At 44.5% G+C, this 14,508-nt stretch overlaps 1 protein-coding gene across 11 annotated transcripts in view; it reads left to right on the top strand.

The window, feature by feature from the left end:
• Positions 1 to 14,508, top strand: part of LOC106603279 (unconventional myosin-XVIIIa) — a 114,196-nt gene that overhangs the window by 34,519 nt on the left and 65,169 nt on the right. For 8 of the 11 annotated variants that reach the window (XM_014196727.2, XM_014196724.2, XM_014196723.2 and 5 more), the window contains exons 1-4: positions 10,190 to 10,371; positions 11,663 to 11,942; positions 12,152 to 12,181; positions 12,938 to 13,759. The exons of 2 other annotated variants lie outside the window; for them this stretch is intronic. In XM_014196727.2, coding sequence (XP_014052202.1) covers positions 11,904 to 11,942; positions 12,152 to 12,181; positions 12,938 to 13,759 — 891 coding nt within the window. In that variant the 5' untranslated portion in view covers positions 10,190 to 10,371; positions 11,663 to 11,903. Of the gene's footprint in view, positions 1 to 10,189; positions 10,372 to 10,579; positions 10,705 to 11,662; positions 11,943 to 12,151; positions 12,182 to 12,937; positions 13,760 to 14,508 lie in introns of those variants that run through there. One more of the 11 variants, XM_014196721.2, reaches the window with a different exon arrangement.

The raw sequence follows: 14,508 nt of genomic DNA, 5'->3' as shown, positions 1-14,508 counted from the left end.
TTCTGAACAATAAAAATGGCTGAATAAAATGGTAGTAAACCCAAAATGGCTTTGTAAATAAAAGTAAACCAGTGACTGAGCCTACGAGTGACTAGAGAAGGCCAGCCAACCCTGGTATGTAAAGTGCAGTGGTGCATAAGGGTTTTGCAGTTTAAAATAAATCTCAATGCTCCTTGGTAAAGGGTGTCAATTGATCTCAAACACTGAGCAGGAACATTCATATATATAAATGCTGTGGGATGTTTTTCAGTGGCAGGGACTGGGAGACTAGTCAGGATCGAGGGGAAAATGAACAGAGCAAAGTACAGAGATCCTTGATGAAAACCTGCTCCAGAGTGCTCAGAACCTCAGACTGTGGTAAAGGTTCACCTATCAACAGGACAACGACCCTAAGCACACAGCCAAAACAACGCAGGAGTGGCTTCGGGACAAGTTTCAATGTCATTGAGTGGCCCAGCCAGAGCCCGGACTTGAACTAGATCGAACATCTCTGGAGAGACCTGAAAATAGCTGTGCAGCAACACTCGCCATCCAACCTGACAGAATTTGAGAGGATCTGCAGAGAAGAATGGGAGAAACTCTAGCTAATTTATGGTTAGCATAAATTAGCTAGATTTGACCAAGTTGGCAGATGTCCGATGATAGTGTCAGTTAATCTCTGATTAGTTGTGATGGTTGGCTACATGTGGCCTCGTTTTGTAAACGACTTTCACACAAATGTAAAAAAATATATATTTTAGGGGGTAGATCAGCTTTAGTATTTTCATGCAAGAGTTGGCATTTATAAAACTGAATTTGATGTGAGAATGTGCTTATCCCCCTGCAAACTTTAGACCATGCGTACGCACACTTTCTAGTGGTTGAAGTATTCCATTGCAAGAAAGCAAAAGTAGCCTTGTGCTACTTGGGGAATATATGATGACACTTATTCATATCAAAAACACTGGTAGCCTAGCTAAATATAATAACAAGATGCAATAATTTGGCGTTAGATTTACGTTTTTCTCACTATTTCAGCTTGCATTCTAAAATAGAAATAGGCATATATTTCCATGATCATTTGCAGAATAAATTCCTTACCCTTTCTGACTGTTATGGTTTCATAGGCTACTTGCGAAATAGCCTATAGGCATACAAGAATTTAGGAGAGACTACCATTCATCCGATCTCTCATTTAATTGCACCCCCTTCACAATAGTAAATAGATAGCTATTTCAAGTAGTCCATTTTGCTCTATGCGATCCGAAGCGTAGTCTAACGGTGTAGACAGTATTTCATTTATAAACATAATACATATATCATAACCATTGCAGAATAAATTCCTCACCTTTTCTGGTCGTGAGTTTAGATGCCCGTACTAGCCATAAAAAAATGGCCATGCACATCTCTCATTTAATTGTAAAGTTTTTTTCAGAGTAGACAATGTTTCAGAATTCGCAGGCAGGGCAGCATATTCAGGTTCGGGAAAAAGTAAATGCAAAACATTATTGCATTCAAATGATCTGTTTACAGGTCCACAACAATTTGCAATTGTTTTATTTTTTCAGAAACGGTCAGATACCAAAAAACGTCACTGCAAAAGAAAACAACATTCTGCCAACACCTCCAAAGACATTTGATTAAGTTCACCATTGCTATTTCCTTTAGATACTGTCTTGGTCTAATTCCAATCCTTATTTGCTGTATAGTTTGGAAGTGTGTTATTGTCACCATAAAAGGTGAATGATGGGCCTTTTCAGACAGAGTAAATGATCGTTCACACGTGCACAGTTTTACGACAGGTCTGATTTATACCGGGAAATGTGTATGTATGGCGTGCGCCAAGTTCATAAATGTCAATTTTGTTGTGCGTTCACAGTCTTTTCAGAAATGGCGCACGCAGATATTTACTGTTACATTTATGCACCGCTTATAAATGAGGCCCCTGATCCTTCAGATAGTTACTCAGTAGCAGTGGCGGTCGGTGACATTTAGGAGGAGGGAGGACGCTTTTTTTTTTTTTTTTTACGCGCATGGCCTTATTTCTATTACAGCATATTGGATGACTGTCATTCATATTCCATACACCCAGCTCAATGTAACATCCATAGGTTTAGGCTACTACATGATACTCAAAATTTCCCAATAATGAGGTTGCTACAAACTAGCCTGTGAGTGAACGTTTACAATGCATGCTAGGTGCGCAGGTCGAGAAATTTGAGTAATCAAGGTGACAGACTGACACATTCAATACCGTCTTCCACACTCTTGCCTGCATCTAGCTGATCTAGAGCGTAATCATTTGTCCAACAGTTGCAAACAAGAGTTTCTATTGGACAAATTCTGGTATGTTTGTCTCTGTTTCGTTGCCTTTGCTTCCGTTGAAGATAATTTTGTTTCAACAGAATTGGCTGAATGAATCCACCCCTGATCACACGCAAATACAGTTCACTTTCATTGCAGCCACATACAAACAGCATGATCATTTTTCCCTTGGCTGGTGGACTTCAGTGCACAACACATCAAACTGTCTGTGACCTGGCGAAAAAACCTTTCCAAGCCAAACCTTCGTATTATATCCGCTAACCGGCCTAGACACGGCCTACATCGTTACCACCATATTATCTAACGTCATAGTCAACATAGCTGCTAGAACTAACGTGTTAGTAAACCCGCTACAATCAAGCAGTACAGTGTACAGTCAGCAAGCAGTTTAGCAGTTACACCTATGGGCCCTGGTTGCAATCAATTAATAAAACCAAAAGCTTACCTTGACTTGGAAGAGTTCCAGTGTTGGATAGCCGTAGCCAGCTAGCTAACATAGCATCCCTTTCTGTTTGAGCTGGGTGTTTGTGTAGGCTAAAATAGCTAGCTGCATTCGGTAGCTAAGTGAAAGTGAAAAAAATACAACGAAGTATAGCTAGCTCTCTCTTTATCTATCTCTCTTTCTTCTTCATTTTTAAAGAAAGGCGTATCACATTATTTACTTTACCTATTACAGATATGAGAAGTGTTTTTCCCCATAATTTTTTTTAATGGAAACCCGAAGAAGTCATACCTAACTGCCCAGTGGCTTTCCATAGCCCCCCTACACACACCACGGTGTGCTCTGTCCATTATGCTGACACAGGGCAGCGGAGATAGACTTTTCTCCCGCCAATCTGTCATCCAATCATTTAAACTTTTTTGCTATTTTTATATAGTGACATAAAACTAAAACTGAGGCGGCACAAGTTTGAACTGAGAGGCTAAGCCCCTTTAGCCACCTCGTGGAGACTGGTATGCCTGTCTATACCACTAGGACCAACATGCTCCTCAGACTGACATTCCTATCTCATTCTGTGGCACAACAAGACACACCTGGTTATTTTGTGTGTGTGCGTTTGTGTACATGTTTAATTCCGGACAACTCACTCATTCTGACTCACTGATTCGCTGATTACTGACTCAGCCAAACGGAGACATTAAATGACACTCTTTTGCTGTCAACACCTATTTCTGTGTGCACAGGTCAAATTCCAGTTTGCCACACATCCCTCCTTTTATTCTGGCCTCGACATTTTAAATGATGCCTGAGGCACGTATCTCACACATAAGGAATAACCTCATAAACATTGTCAGGATGTAGCAGAGGTCATTTTCCCTTCAACTGAAGTCGTTACGGTTCAGTATTTTTGACCACCCCCCTTAAACGCACACACTACCCAAACGAATGGGCATGTGACCGCAAGACAGAACGGCACATTCCAAACGAGTACATGGTACATATTGACAAACATTGTATGTCCATGTAGATTGGTGGAGCAAATAAAGGATCATAACAGTTGCCTCAAGGTAATGAACACTTTGCCCAGGCCCTAAACACTATCCACTAACCTTTTGGCGATGCGGGGGCACAAAATTCCCTGCATGGGCCTTAGCTGATGCAGGTAATGGAGCATTCTCTCCCGAACGATGCACAGTGGACACTGGGGTTGTCTCTATACCCCCCCAGAAGTGACACAACTTCTGTGCCACACCCAGGAACATTTTGCGGTGCAGTCATTTTCTCTCCAAGCCTGGGGAAAGGGTCAGAGAACACCCTCTCTTCTTCAGGCTCCGGAGAGAGCTCGGTCATAATTCATTCAGTGTCAGTCAATGTCGGTATGAAATCCTCACACACCCCATCATAGGGCAGACACTCCTGCAGAAGTGAGACAGTTAGGCCTCCAACACATTGTCCTCACCAGGGCCCGACTGGTAAATTTAACCCGGCCCTTATAAATCAAATATTACAGGTAGAGGCGTATCACATTATTTACTTGACCCACTACAGAGATGAGAAGTGTTTTTCCCAGGTTTTTTTTATGGAAACCCGAAGAAGTCATACCTAACTGCCCAGTGGTATTCCATAGCCCCCTACACACACCACGGTGTGCTCTGTCCATTATGCTGACTCAGCTTGTTTGTGTACGTGCGTTTTGTAACTCCAGACAACTCACTCATTCTGACTCACCGATTGGCTGTTTACTGACTCAGCCACATAGAGACATGAAATGATCCTGTTTTACTGTCAACCCCTATTTCTGTGTGCACAGGTCAAATTCCAGTTTGCTCAAGAGTTTTCTTGTGAGGTAATTGACTGAAAAGGGAACCGGTCTTAACTTCCTGTACTTCAACTTGGCTCCTGAGATATATATGCATAGTCACTTTAACTACACATTCATGTACATACTACCTCAATTGTGCCGACCAACCAGTGCTCCCACACATTGGCTAACTGGGCTATCAGCATTGTGTCCCACCCACCACCCGCCAACCCCTCTTTTACGCTACTGCTACTCTGTTCATCATATATGCATAGTCACTTTAACCATATCTACATGTACATACTACCTCAATCAGCCTGACTAACCGGTGTCTGTATGTAGCCTCGCTACTTTTATAGCCTCGCTACTGTATATAGCCTGTCTTTTTACTGTTGTTTTATTTCTTTACTTACCTATTGTTCACCTAATACCTTTTTTTGTGCTATTGGTTAGAGCCTGTAAGTATGCATTTCACTGTAAGGTCTACACCTGTTGTATTCGGCGCATGTGACAAACTGTGATTTGATTTGAGATGCACAGTGTAGTAGTGGAGCCCCCCGTCTTACCTGCCAACAAAATGTACTGTAGATTAAAAATTATATTTGAAAGGCTGCTGTGGCAGCTGTATGTGGCTATGAGCAGCACACAGAAACAGTCTGGTTCTTTTCAAGTGCCAGGTCCTTAAATTATCCCATGATGTTCTCACTACAGAGAGTCAGTTGTTTCATCAGGGGTTGATTAGTTTAGCCAGTGATCCATTACACTGGTCCACCATGGACAAATGCAGCAGCTCTGACATCACCGCCTGGCTTCCCCACTTCTCTCATCTCAGACCAGCTCCCAGGGTCATTCCATATCATTTCAACAAGCCATGACACCCACCATCTCAGACCAGCTCCCAGGGTCATTCCATATGATTTCAACAAGCCATGACACCCACCATCTCAGACCAGCTCCCAGGGTCATTCCATATGATTTCAACAAGCCATGACACCCACCATCTCAGACCAGCTCCCAGGGTCATTCCATATCATTTCAACAAGCCATGACACCCACCATCTCAGACCAGCTCCCAGGGTCATTCCATATCATTTCAAGAAGCCATGACACCCACCATCTCAGATTTGTTCTGAAATAATTTCTGTAGTTAAAGACAGATAAGATTATGATTCCTGTAACATTATTTTGTTTAAATGTTATTTGATCTCTGAGAATTAAAGCTAATTGATTTGCTTCAAATTGGCCCTTTTCATTTACAGCATTCACATTATATTCCACAAATTATAGTACCCAACATCCTGATTTGGACCAAACTTCTTCCTACCACTGAGTAAGACATGAGGAATCCAATAATATAGTCAAAAGCCAACCATGGACCCCCCACATCACATGCCAATCCCACCTCCACAACCAGTATAAAGTATCAGTTCTCTGTTTTACAAGTAGTATAGAGCTGCAGCTTCGAGTATTACTTGTTCACCATTTTGTAATGTGTTCCCTGTGAATCTGGTGATGTCCCCCCTTCCCCCCGTTTAGAGAAAAAAGCCATTTGAAGTTGCTTGCATTATTTACCATAAATTAGTGTGAAAGTACCAGGATTTGCCCACTAGATGCCGCGGTTCCTTCTACTTTCACCACACCCTTTTGTCAATTTTGCTGGTTTATTAAGTGAATCACAACATTTTCTTTGCAACTTTGGGTAGAAAACCTTTAGTTTTGCTTATGATGAAAATACATTGTGTGTGGGGTCCGGGACTGGCTTTTGATCGTTTTATTGTATTCCTCATGTCTTACTCATTGTTAGGAAGAATAAAGGTCCAAATGGGATGTTAAGTACTATATTTACTGAATATTATATTAATCAAATAAATTAAAATGGCCAATTTGGGTGCAATCAATTAGCTTAAATTCTCAGAGATCAAATACTATTTCAACAAAATAATGCTTCAGTAATGCTATTTGGAACTGTTCCTACATCAATCGGAGATTGGTTAGTGTCAAAATCCTCTTGTGCTTTTTTTGAGGTGGAATGACTCCCAAAAGCTTTTTAGCCCCAGTTAGTACAGTTACCCCAGCCCCACTTATAAGTAGCGGAAAATGAGTGGACTTAATAACTTTATCTCAGGCATATGTCCTGCCTAGCTGCAGACAAGCTTTTGTCATTAGGAAATGAGTAAATCGTCTTAATCTCCCGCCCAAGCAGCAGCCCAGTTCAATGACATCATCCCCAGTCCCAGTGAGGCAGTGAGGCAATGCTCTCACAGTAGACACTCAGCATTAGTCCACTATAGACACTGGGATTAGATGGGCTGGGCTACTGTGGCTACTAATAAAGCTGTCAGGTTTACAGGGGGGGCGAATTGTTTGTTCTCAGGGCACCATTGAGAATTAGACCATGGTCTCAATTGGGCTCCCGGAATGAATAAAAGTTACAAAAATATAATCATGACTCCTACCACTGTAGCCAGTTAAGCTCTCACATAGGCTAGCCAGATTAGACCAGGAAGGGAATGCTTTTTTTTGCAGTTTAATATCTCTGATAGGAAATCATTCTGAATGAACATTCTGAATGTGGTTGCGTCTGCAAAGTGGGTGTGTTGAGGAATTTCATTGACATAGTCTTCCTCCTCCTGCTGTGTTTGGACATCAGCACTTAAACAGACACACCCTCAGATTTTCAGGTTTCTAATAGCAGCTTCCATTGTGCTTAATCATCACTGTGTGTTTTATGTCTGGAATGGTCTTAACCTATTGCCCCGAAACCTTTTTATTGGTGTAGAGTGATATGTGGTGTTTTGATTGACTTTATCACCCAGTCACACCCCTAGTTGAGTTCACATTGGAATGAATCTGTTCTGTTTCCTGACTCCCTGTGTGTGGGTCTCTCTGCCCCCCTCTCCCTCTCCACTCCATGCTCACCCCTCTATTCAACCCAGTGAATGGCTCCATGCTGTTATTTGTGCCCATGCCGTCAGTCTCTCTGTGTCTGGGGGTTGAATGGTGCCCACAGTGTGGCGGAAATAATAAGCCTGGCCTTGCCCCTCTGCCTGCCTGTGAGTTTTCAGAGTTGGTGTGTGTTTGTGTTAGTATGCGTGTGGACAGCGGAGTGTGTTTGTGTGTGTGTGTGTTGTTGTGTGTGTGTGTGTGTGTTTGTTAGTATGCGTGTGGACTGCGAAGTGTGTGTGTGTGTGTTCGTTAGTATGTGTGTGGACTGCGGAGTGTGTGTGTGTGTGTGTGTTAGTGTGTGTGTTTGTGTTAGTATGCGTGTGGACTGCGGAGTGTGTGTGTGTGTATGAGTGTGTTAGTGTGTGTGTGTGTGTTTGTGTTAGTATGCGTGTGGACTGCGGAGTGTGTGTGTGTGAGTGTGTTAGTGTGTGTGTTTGTGTTAGTATGCGTGTGGACTGCGGAGTGTGTGTGTGTGTGTGAGTGTGTTAGTGTGTGTGTTTGTGTTAGTATGCGTGTGGACTGCGGAGTGTGTGTGTGTGTGTATGAGTGTGTTAGTGTGTGTGTGTGTGTTTGTGTTAGTATGCGTGTGGACTGCGGAGTGTGTGTGTGTGAGTGTGTTAGTGTGTGTGTTTGTGTTAGTATGCGTGTGGACTGCGGAGAGTGTGTGTGTGAGTGTGTTAGTGTGTGTGTTTGTGTTAGTATGCGTGTGGACTGCGGAGAGTGTGTGTGTGTGTGTGAGTGTGTTAGTGTGTGTGTTTGTGTTAGTATGTGTGTGGACTGCGGAGTGTGTGTGTGTTTGTGTTAGTATGCGTGTGGACGGCGGAGTGTGTGTGTGTTTGTGATGGGTGTTGTGCAGTGCCCTGAGAGGCAGGCTGAAGGGGACACAATGGGGTCATTGGTGACAGTGAGGGCAGTGTGGTGGTGTGCCTCTTGTATCCTCACATGTTTCAGACCATAGCCTGATAGCCTGTTGGCAGTGTTCTTCACTCTCCTCACAGTCTGTGTCATCCTCCATAGACCTGCTGTCTGTCTGCTGCCATTTCCCTTCAGCTTCCACACACACTTTGCTCTCCCAAATGACGATGAGGCCGTTTCCACGTGTTGAAGTGTAATTCACCTCCTGTTAAATGACTCGATTTTCACCAGCTGAATACAATAGCAGTTTGCCATGTTATTGTCTTACCTTCCTCTAAAAGCTCATTTTCACCTCGCTACTTGAGCTTGATAATCACTTCCTCTAAAATAATTTGTCAGCCTTGTGTGTGATCACACCTCTTTCTAACAGAGCTGTAGCAGGTTGTTTATAAGCTACTCTCCATCTGTACGTTTTTCTGATGCTAACTCTTGGCCTACTTTCTATAAGTGTGCTGTAATCAGGTCTGTATTTACTGTGACTCTGGATAATCTAGGTCATGTTCATGACAGAATCGCATAAATCCTATAGGTCCAGTCTCAGTTTGAACTGGGTCAGAATCAGAGCTGTGTGTGGAGTTGGAGGCCAGTAATCTTTGATCAGTGTTTAACATGTATAGACAGACACTCAGCCCCACACACACACACACACACACACACACACACACACACACACACACACACACACACACACTGTGGGGAAGGAAGGATTAACCGGCTGGGCTGTGTTAGATGGAGCAGATACATTGGATTCCACTAGCCTGGTCTAGCACAGCCCGGCTGCACTGCCTGCGGTTCCATGTTGTCCTCCTGCAGCCACTCCCCCTGCCCACCACACCCAATCAGCAGCTCAGAATGCTCTGCTCTCCCTCCAGGCCAGGCCCAGACCACATGTTATGTCACACCGGTTTTCCCACAATGGATTTTTTTCTGGAGTAATATTCTTTTCTCAGCTACAGGCTAAATACGTACTGTAATCAATGTGTCTTGTTGTATTTTTTCAACTCCAATTCTGGTAAAAGGACAATTCATATGAATGTTGAATACAGGGCAGTAGAATGATTAACTGATACCTTCCCAGAATTGAAAAGCAGAACTAAATGTTGTAAGGCTTATAGCTCCCTCTAGTGGTGTAGGAAGCAAAGTGAAACTCGGTGAACAAAGAGAAAAGTAACATGTCCCTCTAGTGGTAGTCTGTGCGCTCTCTGAGCCTAAATGATACTGATCCGAGGCCTACTTTTCTGATGCCTTTATATGCTGTATATGTCATTTGAGAAAAAACCCTGTGATTCTAAATCTAGATGCGCTTTACATTTTTTCAGTCATTGGCATTAATGATTTGTGCTTGTACCTGTGTTTATGGCCTTAACGCATGAAGGTCCTGTGTTTGTTTGACACATCTTGAATGTAGTTCAAAGTCTTTAACCTACTTCTTTGTGTGTCTCTAAAGGACGGAGGGATTAGACTTTCCCATGCCCCTCCAGGTTTACTCTGGCATGCCTTTATAGGCCTAGCTAAGACTGGACAAGGAGAGGTAGGGAGGGCCAGTGATTTGGGCCTGAGAGGGACAGAGAAGACCTTAACTCTCTCTCTCCCTGTCATTCTGCTGGGTGGGGCACACACTTCAGGAGATGAGAGAGGGGGTTGGGGGTAATTGGCATGGTAGTGTCATGGTGCTTGTTGTGTGCTGCTATTTATAGCCTCCTCTGTATCCCAGCAGCTGTCCTCCTTCCGTCTGTCCCCCTCCCCCCCCCTCCCAGCGTTCCACCCAGGGTCCTATCGCGTTACGACAGATCCCTAACCCAGCCCTGCCTGCAGTGCTAACTGTGACGATTTCAGCTCCTGTGGTTCTACTCAACCTCCTCCTCTACCAGGGCTAGCAACCGCGTTCTCCTCAAACCCATGTCCAATTCTTCCAGGATCCGGTGAGGGAGACAAAACTGATCGGGCCTCCAGACGACACAAGGTAACAGAAGAGTGGTCCAGACTCTGTATGGGCCTGGTAGTGGGTTCCTTTCGGAGTGTGTCTGTCTGCTGTACCATGAGCAATAGGGCTCTAGTTGCGTCTCAGAATGGCCTCCTCTGCTGCTGGTAACTATTAATAGGAGTGGAAGCTGTATGATGAAAGCTAGGGCAGGATGGTGAAACACGTTGCTGCGCCACTCATTTCAGCCCTGCTGAAGAATGCCCAGCGTGCCTACTTTCTGTACTGTACAGTCTGTGGCTGTCATGTACCACAGTTCTCAGCATGTTTTGGGTTGAGATGACAGTTGGCAGTGTTCTTGGCTATAACTGAAAGGTAAATCTGAATGGAACGATATTGGGAGATGGAGACTGTGTAATACTCTTAATGTATTTAGCCTTTAGAGGTTGACCTGGTAGCTTGTTTACGAAGGATAGCCAGGACCACAGATCTGTCTCCTAGGTGCGGTGTCCATGTCAGTTACACTTCTATGTTGTCATTTGTTTGCTTCTTGTGATGTCATCAGCATGAGACAAATCCATATGTTTGTGGTTTTGATTAGATTGTATACAGCGACGGACAGAGTTGACTTTTTCCAGCAGGTTAGGAGAACTTACGAACCTGCGATTTATGCCTCACTTCCATCCGTAGCTATATAAATTCTAGCCACAACCGTTGTTTGTGTGTGTGACTGTTTTGCTTGGTTCTATTTTGGCCTGTACCCTTTTTTCTCCAATATGGAACCAAGCTTTTTAATGCGTGCAAATCCTCAATTCTTTACATTTGGGGCAGTTACTACTGACGCAGAAATCTGAGGTCTAGTGACAATTGATTCTCCTGTGATCCTTTCAGTGACATGTTAACTCTTAACTCTCCTAACAACATAGATCAACCACAGGATAAACTGAGTCTGATATGGCAGTGATAAAGTCAGTGACACTCTTAGCTTGCAGATTAAACCACCGGTATGTCCCACATTTACACTCTAATAACAGGCAGACCTAATGCAGCATTCACAACATTGCACTACTGCCGTATGTGAAATATATGACATACTGTAGTCAAATCAAATCGGAGGAGAATATTTGAATATATAATGATGAATGTAGTTGTCATTCTATTGATATTGAAATACTTTTTAGAAGAAATAAGAACATTTGCAAAAGGTTGATCTATTTTCATAGTGTGATTGTGAACTGATGTCCTGTCTCCCTGAGGTAAATTGTCTCTCCTGTCTGCCTGTACTGTATGTATCCATTTCATCCTGTTCTTTCTTCATGTCTTCTGTCCTCAGTGCTACCTCAGCCTGCATGGTCCTACTGCCCTGTTGGTAGTAGCTAGTGTGAAGAAAGACGCCAGTCCTCGTCCCCCTACCTACCATCCACCCCGAAACGCACTCACTCTCATCAGTCCATCCTCATATCCTCTCTTTCTACTCTCTGTCTGTCTATCTCTACCTTACACTCTTCCTCTCCCTCCCTCCTTCCCCTCACCTCCACTCTCCCGGTTCAGCCCATGACTTCTGGGCTGCTACCATGGCTTACAGTTCACGCTTTTCATTCTGGCGGCAAAAGGGAAGTCTTGTTTTACCTTTTATGTGTTTGCACCTTTAGTAGATTCCTGCACATTTACTGTTGTCAGCTGAACTTTAGGCTGAAGAGGAAGATTGTCTTCTCTGTGGACAGAGGAAGGATGTTCGTGGTAGAGATGTGCATGTTGTTCTTGCATGAGTGAGCTTTAGTTCCGGGTTTGATCGGCCTCTCTTGACCCTCCTCTCTTGTAGGTTGAAGTTGAAACCAAACCAGCCTCAGATGTAAGTGTTACGTCGCTGTGTGCTTTTTAATAGTAGCATCTAACAATCTAGAAGTAGGTCCCTTGAAGATTTCTTCTCTCAGCCAAGTGGCACTCTCTCTTCACCCGTGTCATTGACTCTCAGGGTTTTCAGGGTGTTAGATGGGTTTTTCACAAGACTGTCATATCTTCAGCTGTTACTTGGTTATACAATATAGCACAATATTGCCATGCAGTAGAGGTGTCACCTGTAGGCTTTGATGTAGTCACAGAGTAATGAACAGTACAGGAAGACTAATCTTGGACAATCAGTGAGACAGTCCTCCACAGATTCCATCTGAAAGAGGTCTTTGCAATGGGGGACCTGTATAAGCCAACGTAAACCACATTTAATCTGATGTTGACAATCTGTGAGAAAGAAATTCTTCCAGTCATGGTTTATGATCTGAGGTATTATAGCTCTGTGTAGTGAAAGGAAATATGAAAAGTAGAATCATTGATGTGTATAAATTACTCACATCCAACAAGGTGGACATGTAATTTGTGTGCTGGTGGATGTTTGACACAGCTGTCCTTCCTGTAGACTAGACAGATGCTTGGTAAAGAAGACTACGGGATGGCAAACAGCCACTCTAAATAACATAACTATGGCATGGGCTTTGGCCAGTGAAGAATTATGGTGTTTAGTTTATGAAACACAACTCTACAGCTTTGGGTCTTCTATACAGTATCTCTGATATTGGCTCCTCCTTACCTATACCTGTGTGTGTGTGTCTAGTCTGATGGTGAGGAAGCTGAAACAGAAACAAGTGGTGACCCACAGCCATTGACATCATCAACCAGGAGTGACAGTGTCATGGGAGGCCCTGACCCACCAGCCGCCTCCTCCAGGCAGGAGAGCACAGAGGACCAAGGTCCCACTCGGAAGAAGGGGGTGGTTATTAGGAGGGTGGTGAGGAGGGTAGTGCCTGGGGTGGAGGAGCAGCCTCAGGCCCCCAGCACAGAGCCTCCTAAAGCTGCCCCTATAGCCACATCTGTACCCAAGACTGCTCCCCTCTCCGGCACAAAGGATGAGAAGGATGACATCTCCATGGGTCTGGCCAGCCTGATGGGCCGAGGGAGGACCAAGGATCACCGGCCTCGCACCCGTACTCAAGACCGCAAGGAGGATAAAGAGGAGGAGGAAGAGAAGGAGGTAGAGAGCCAGGAGCCTCCAGCAGTAAAAGAAGATGAGGCCCCGTCCACCTCCGTGTCCACTCCTGCTCCCCCCACCCCAGCTCCCCCCAAATCAAACCCCACCATCCCTCCTACAGGGTTCATACCCACACCCGCACCGAAAGCCAACCCCCTCGCCCCTCCTCCAGGCTTCATCCCTGCACCCAAAACCAAAGCCAACCCCCTTGCCCCCCCTCCAGGTTTCATCCCTGCCCCTGTGCCAAAAAACAACCTTTTTGCCCCTCCTCCAGGCTTCATTCCTGCCCCAAGACAAAATCCCCTTGCCCGGCCCCCAGGTTTTATCCCTGCCCCGAAATCCGACCCTCTTGCCCCCCCTCCAGGGTTCGTCCCTGCCCCTCGCTCATGGGCTGTAAAGAAACCAGAGGTACAGAGTGCGTGCCCTCAAAATGCCTGCCTAAAGAGAGTATTACATAATTCAATGGCGCATGCGGTTCTGATGTGTGCACTGAACACCTATTAACCCGTTCTGTGTGTGAAATTAACACAATTAATAATTATGTGTATGGATTTGACTTTTCACAATATGCTGAGTGGATAAGGATCATACACTATATATAGAAAAGTATGTGGACACCCCTTCAAATGAGTGGATTCAGCTATTTCAGCCACACCTGTTTGTTGACAGGAGTATAAAATCGAGCACACCGCCATGCGATCTCCATAGACAAACATTGGCTGCCCCTGTCAACTGTGAAGTGGAAACGGCTCAGCCGCGAAGTGGTAGGCCACACAAGCTCACAGAACGGGACCGCCGAGTGCTGAAGTGTGTAGCGCGTAAAAAACGCCTGTCCTCAATTATTGCAATACTCACTACTGAGTTGCAAACTGTCTCTGGAAGTAACTTCAGTACAACAATTGTTTGTCTGGAGCTTCATGAAATGGGTTTCCATGGCCGAGCAGCCACACACAAGCCTAAGATCACCATGGGCAGTGCCAAGCGTCGGCTGGAGTGGTGTAAAGTCCACCGCCATTAGACTCTGGAGCAGTGGAAACGCGTTCTCTGTAATGATGAATCACACTTTACCATTTGGCAGTCAGATGGACCAATCTGGGTTTGGCGGATGCCAGGAGAACACTACCTGCCCCAATGCATAGTGCCAACTGTAAAGTTTG

This window comes from Salmo salar, chromosome ssa04, assembly GCF_905237065.1.
Source record: "Salmo salar chromosome ssa04, Ssal_v3.1, whole genome shotgun sequence".
Taxonomy (NCBI): domain Eukaryota; kingdom Metazoa; phylum Chordata; class Actinopteri; order Salmoniformes; family Salmonidae; genus Salmo; species Salmo salar.
The sequence above is the reverse complement of the archived record's forward strand: the minus strand, read 5'-3'. Positions and strand labels throughout refer to the sequence as shown.